The 7,022-nt window shown below is 40.9% G+C and overlaps 1 protein-coding gene across 1 annotated transcript; it reads left to right on the top strand.

The window, feature by feature from the left end:
* Positions 1-958: 958 nt before the first annotated feature.
* Positions 959-4,531, top strand: LOC139341532 (indoleamine 2,3-dioxygenase 2-like). Its single transcript, XM_070978086.1, has 10 exons — positions 959-1,076; positions 1,835-1,930; positions 2,089-2,208; positions 2,650-2,768; positions 2,931-2,945; positions 3,072-3,171; positions 3,342-3,459; positions 3,575-3,626; positions 3,840-3,988; positions 4,161-4,531. Exons 1-10 carry the CDS (start codon positions 987-989, stop codon positions 4,529-4,531), a joined length of 1,230 nt encoding a protein of 409 aa, XP_070834187.1. The 5' UTR covers positions 959-986.
* Positions 4,532-7,022: the final 2,491 nt, after the last annotated feature.

Below are 7,022 nucleotides of genomic sequence, written 5' to 3'. Positions count from 1 at the left end.
TGTTCAATTTGTGCCTTCAAAATGATATATGAACATCTCTAAAAGAGGTAGGAAAATGACTTCAGATGATCAGATTATTGGTACTGTGCTGCATGGGCAGCATGAGTTTTTCTCACCAGAGGAAGGACGGGCTGCTGTAAGAAACCTTTTTGTGGCTACAAAACCAGGTATTTTAAGCCAAAATTTGATCTTTTTCCAAGCCCGACCAAATGTTTTTGTGCCTAAACCCAACCAGACATTAACCACAATGCTGCCACAACTGGAAACTGAAACGTTTCAACATAAAGAACTGCTTCTGGTTCTGGTTTACAGAAATGTATGTTACCAACATTTATTCTGGCAACTGGGCTGAAATATTTTTTTCTGCAGAGCAACAATATACACATGAATAACCCGTGCATGTGTTGATGGTGGGGTGAAAGGAGACCAAGACTTTTCTTCTGATGCTACACATTTGAGGGTCAAAATGTTTTTCAGTGGAATCAGCATAAGCAGTTTTTCTCCAGTGATTTTCCCCACCGCACAACGAGTTTTGAACAGACAGCAGTTGTTTATATTATTAAAACTTTTGGTGTTTGTCTCAATAACTGACTCAAAAATAAACATATTCCAAAGGTTGAGTGAGATAAACTCGATATTTCACTGGTTCATTCAGCAGAATGTTGTGCAAGTACGATCTTAATATTTTGTTATTTGGCAGTAGCTTTTGTTATCAGTTTCTTTCATCAGCTGCCCAAAATGGGATCTGATTCTTTGTATTGCTTGCTGTACAGAATAGGGAATTTCAGCTTTGCTCTGTGAACTCCTGACATTACAGTGCAAGGAACTTGATTGGCTCTTCATTGAGAGAGTGCAAAAAAAGGGATGTGGCCGAAGTATTTAAACAAGCTCAGAGCAAGATTAACAACTGATATGTTTGTGTCAAACAGACAGAGCAGTTCTACTTCTGAAGTCACCCTGCTGAAGCAGCGTACTGGGCAGAGCAAATGGAGACCAATGGCAGAGAAGCACTGCAGGCAGACTTTGATGCATTTGATATTTCTGAGGAGTTGGGATTTCTCCTTGAGGACCCACTGGTAGGTTTCATTGTCATCATTTTTATCATACATATCTGTGTAGTACATTTTATCGAAACAGGTCTGAAACAAGCTTTTAAGATGTCATTACAATACTGTACGTACTGTACAGGTGGAGACTTTTAAGTTCATTATTGAGGACTCTTAATCTTGCCTTTGCTTAAGTAGCTCAGCTGCACACAAAGTCACCTCCGGGCAGAAACGGGCAATTATGCTTGTTTTTGAGTATGATTCTGGAGATTTATTGATCCGGTGAAAGTCTGTCTCTTCAGGTTTTTATTGAGCCATTCACATGACTGGGCCTGCTCACTGTCCAGCACACTGCATCACACAGTTCATCACACTTCAAATGCCAAATGGATTTTCTTGTCACGCGAAGTCTTTTAGGTCTACGGACACATTTGGTACAAATGAAACAGCACATGGACGAGATGTGACAGTTTATACAAAAAAATCTGTCAACAACCCGTGAGAATGATAGATGTGCAAATGTTGCAAAACTTACATATCAGCTAATCTTATGCTTTTAAGCACAGCCTACATGTCAATTTCAAATGCCATTCATGTCATTCGACTTGCTTTCTTTCTCTGATTGATCTCTTCACTCATTCCCCGACATGCAGGTCAAGCACCATGGCAAACATGAGCTGATGATGTGACTGATTACACTCTACGCTGAAGTACTCCAAAAACAAACAAACAAACAAAAAACTGCAAATTAAAAACAAAAAAGTAATTTTATTCTTATTATCATTTAGACTGACCTTCCAGACTATTATCGGGTGTGGTTGGACCTGGCAAATAATCTCACACATCTGACAGAATCATGTAAACTACGGGATCTGGTTCACAAGGTGAGAATGAGCAATCCTAACGTGAATCCTAATGCAAATCCAAAGTGCAATCAGGGTTGAGAACCCATGCATGTAAATGTGGACATACAGTTTCAGTTGTGGAAGCCACTGTTCCTGAAAATGGAGATGTAAAAGCGTAAAATCTGATCACAATCCAGATGCCGGTCTTGAGTCCCCATCTCTTGAGCAACCATCGGGAGCTCAGGCTGGCTCATGTGGCGCTGGGATTCATCAGCATGGCATATGTATGGCAAGAAGGACAACATGCACCTGCTCAGGTAAAACACAGCAGTACAATGGAAAGAGGGATTGTAAAGATGTAGGATGGATTTATGTATGTATGTATCCTAGTGGCTCAACAACAACTGCACTAAAAAAAGCTGAATGAAATAAATATATATACAAATATATATATTTTATTTGTACGAAGACCCCGTCCCCACCCCACCCCCACCGCCACCAAAATCTCACTCTGAACTCAGTTCATAACTTGAGCGCCCTGTTATTATGCTGATGTTGAGGGTGTCTCATGGTGGTGCTAGTTGTAAAGTCACCAGAATTTCATGACAATCCATCTAATACTGTAGTTGAGGAGATATTTCTGGATCAATGTGGAGGATCGATCAGGAGGAGAACATGCTAGCTTCCCTAAAAACTTCCAACATCTCAATAAGGCTGCACTACTGGACTGAAACTGTACTGTTATGGTTGTTTGACAGATTCTTCCAAAAGCCCTGGCCTGGCCTTTCTGGCTGGTGTCTCGCAAGCTCGGCCTTCCACCCATCGTGGCTTATGCAGATTCAGTTTTAGCCAACTGGAAATTAAAGGATCGCACAAAGTGAGTAATACTGTTGTCCATCATTATTCTATTATCTAAGAGTAACATTACAATAAAACTGCATGTCTGAACTTCAATCACTCACATACAGTAGAAAAATAACTTGATATTTCTGCCTCTGCTGAAAACACGTGCTCTTCTTTTCTTTCATTGTCACTCTAGGGATATGGAAATAGGGTGAGTAGAGGAAAAGTCATGCACTCTGTTTTGAACTCCTCATTGGCATGTTCACATGATTTTTACAATCTGACACAGATGTGATGTTGAGCAAATGACTTTTCAAAACAACACTTTCAAAAACAGGAACTTGGACGTGATATTTTCCTTTCCTGGTGGCGAGAGTTGCAGGGGATTTTTCCTAGTGTCATTGTTGGTGGAGAGGGCTGCCAGTTCAGGCCTAGTGGTGAGTATTGGCTGCTGTGCTCTTTCTCTTTTTCATGTTAACTCTTTCTGAACATCAGCCAGATTCTGCCTGTCCATCTGTCCCACTTCCTGTTTGACATCCCATCCACAAAGTGTGTATTGTCTTAGTCTCGTGTCCCTTAGTGACTTTAAATTTTCAACTCTTACCAGGGGGCTCTGGAGGTGATGCATGCTATGAAAATCTCGGACCTCACCGGCATACAGAACGGTCTCGTCAAAGTAACTCAGTCTTTGAAGAAGATGAGGGAAACTTTCAAACTCATGCATAGTAAGTTTGAATTAAACCCAATCCAATCTGAATTTAATCAATTTACATGCTGAGCCTTTTATGAAGGCAGGGAAATTCAAGGTAATTAGATTAACTGAATGTGCGCTCTTTCCAGGTCATGTGGATCCAACTGCGTTTCATGGAACATTGAGAATTTTTCTCTCAGGGTGAGTTTTATTTTATGATATTTATCTGATGATGCAGATTTATCTCACGTTAAAGTTCCCTCCTGCTTCTGCAATTATATATTGCACTTTTCTGTATTTCTCTACTGTATGTTCAACTGAACAACATCTCAAATGGTTCCATGTGCTTGCCATTGTATGTGCATCTGTAAAAAGGAGGTTAATAGTACATGTATGTGGTCTGAACTGTTCCAGGTGGCGAGACAACCCCATGCTTCCAGGGGGGCTGTTGTATGAAGGTGTGAGCAATGAGCCAATTTCGTTATCGGGCAGTAGTGCAGCCCAGAGTTCAGCCATTCAGTGCTTTGATGCTTTGCTGTGCATCCAGCATGAGGACGAGACAGGTAAAGTTGCATTTCCTTCAACCTTTGACCCCCTCAGATGCTTCTCATGAATGAATCCCACTGTTTGTGCAGTCAGTTGATTGCTCAAGCAGAAAATGTCTCTCGGAAAGGTTGTTATTTTCTTTCATTCGAAGTTTCTTTTCTGTTCTCGTCATTGATTCACCCTATCTAGGAGCCTTCTTGACACGCATGAGGGATTATATGCCTCCCTCTCACCGTCAGCTGATAGAAACACTGTCTGTCTGTCCATCTCTGCGAGACTTCATCCTGTCCCACCCCAGCTCTGATCTCTGCCAGGCCTACAACTCCTGTGTCTCAGCACTGGTAGATTTACGGAGCTATCACCTCAGTACTGTGACCAAGTACATCATCGTGCCTGGTAATCTTGCCCGCACTGTGTGCTGCCCACTCAGAGGTGTGGGCACTGCGCTGAACACCTCAGGGACAGGTGGATCCAGCATAATGGTCTTCCTCAAGAGTGCTCGTAAAAACACCCAAGAAAAAATTATTTCAGAGAGGGCGTCAAGAGAAACTGAAAAATAATAGTTTTTTATCCTTTCACTACACTACACTCGCGATGTTGTATTTATGAAAGATTTATAGAAAAATAAGTATTTAAAAATGACTACCATTATTCCAGACAATTATATTAGATTTCAAGTGTCAATTCACTGGTTCAGCTGTGCAGTTAACCATATTGTAGCACTTGATAAGTGTTTACGGTACTCTTTAGATCTTAGATAAATCCAGAAAGAACTCAACACAGCTAAAAATATTGTTTTTGCCGGTGGTTTAACTTTTGAATATGCTGCAGTGATGTGGAGCGCATTCAAGGATGCAGCCCAGTCTCAAGTCAAATTGTGTGATAGACCCGCTGATCCACGATAGGATAGCATGTCAGTGTGATGGTTTGCCTCACCTAGCATAAAAAAGGGACCCGTATATGAAGGTGTAGCACCAGCAGGGGGCGATAATGAAGGAGGTGGAGTGGGTGGTGGAATGCCTTAGTTTATGTATTTTATTCTTCTTCTCAGAAATGGGCTTCCATACCACACAGTTCTTGATAAAACTAATTAAACTTCACTTTGACCATCTACATTCATGTGATTTGATTGTAAAAAAAAAAAACAAAAAAAACAAAAACATTAAGTCAAGGGACTCGTATGTGACAGTGTGGCATTTTATTTGCACCCATGCAATAATGTGTAATTTGTAAACGCAAATTTATCTGCACACCCTTGAATCTTGGTATTATTTTTGAGAAAAATGACTTCCATTTTGAAAATATTAGATGTAATATATATATAAAAATATATTTAGTTGCCATGATGCCTGATTGTGTCGTTTTACTAAACGTTCATTTTCTGGAAAAATGTGCATTTAGATTAATGATACAAATGGTGCCAAAATTGGATGAGAAACATTTTTGTAAACTGCATTTGATCAATAAACTGATTTTGTAAACAGAAACTGAAACTGAGAACTCTTACATGCCCGAGAGCATGAGGCAGATGGCTGAGGAGGGAGATAACTGCAGAGGGAACCACGAGCTGTGGAAAAAATAGAGGAAGGAAATGTGGTAGGAATCAAACGATAAAGGACGCTGGTGGAATAAAAGAAAAAGAGAATCAGCTGAGTAGAATGAAAGAGACAGACACAGTGGGGGTTATCGGGGCAGAGCGATGGATATGTGGGATCAGGTCGCTCAGTTTGAGGGACTTGAACCCCCACTCGCCTCCTGGTCTTGACTTGAAAGTTGCCTCTCTCCTTGCGATTGAGGACTGATCACATTAGAAAAGAGAAGAAGAAGGGGCTCATCTGCACTGCTGCTGATCTCTGGTCATGGTCCAACTCTGCTTCACTGAAGCACAAAAGATGTCAGATGTGGACTGTTTGACACCGGGTGAATGCAGCTCTAGCTGTAACTACACCCAGTAGTTTTGTAGTTGCCTGCTGTCACATAGAGCTGGGATGTGGACGGGACCGCTGGCTCTGGAAGTGTTCTGACCCATTCTGTACTCTCCTGGATAATGGAACAATCAGGGATGTTTATGTTATAGCTATCAGTTTCTGAGAGTTAATGTTTTGTCCATCATTTGCTGGGACAGCTCTGAATACTACAACATCCATGAGCCTCAGCTATATGATATGCCAGGCGTGTGAACCAGAATGGTGGAGGATTTATTGTTGCAGCTGTAGTTGCTCTATTCAACCAAAAGTGACACAAGAATTAGAAGTGAACTGATTACGATTGTAGATTATAAAAATCTCATCAGCGTAATCTTTTGCCAGCTGTTAGCGGCACACATGACAGTTTGATGGTTCTTCTTGGGAGTCTAACTAACTTCTCTCCTGAACGTTTTATGCACACACGCATGTACCTACAATTGTTTTCCCAAGAAAGCAGACATTTTCTGACGTGGTTGTTTTGTCTTTTGTATAGATGATTGAATCTGGAGAGCTTTTTGCCAATTGAAGCAGTGAAAGTTTTCCAACTGTGAGTCCAGTAACATTGTTGATGGGAAAAATGAATGGGACTTTTACTTTTGTAACCAGAAGGGCCTCAAATACAGCACCGATTCCAAAAAAGTTTGGACACCCTGTAAAACATAAATAAAAACAGAATGCAATCACTTGCACACTGTTTTACAAAGTATTCCTGAGTCCATGTAGTGTGTAATATCCTTCATAAAATCATGTGTTCACAAAGAGCTGAACTTCTCTCCATCCTTGCTTGTGAATGACTGAGCCTGCAGAATGTTCCAAACAGGTCTTCTTGGAGCATTCCACATCTTTCCCAGTCTTTAGTTGCTCCCAACTTGTTTGAAACGTGTTGCTGCATCAAATTTGGGATATATTTGCAAAAATCAATAAAGCTGATGAGGTCAAACATTCGAGTTCATGTCAAAAACAAATGGCAAACTATCACATTCTGTTTTGTTTTACACGGTATCTCAACTGGTTTGGAATTGTTGCAGCTCCTCGCTCTTAGCAGCTCTATTGCCTCGAGCATTCAGTACACATAGCAGCACAC

The sequence above is a fragment of the Chaetodon trifascialis genome, chromosome 13 (assembly GCF_039877785.1).
Source record: "Chaetodon trifascialis isolate fChaTrf1 chromosome 13, fChaTrf1.hap1, whole genome shotgun sequence".
In the NCBI taxonomy this organism is placed as follows: Eukaryota; Metazoa; Chordata; class Actinopteri; order Chaetodontiformes; family Chaetodontidae; genus Chaetodon; species Chaetodon trifascialis.
Note: the sequence above shows the minus strand (reverse complement) of the source record. Positions and strands in the feature narration are given on the sequence as shown.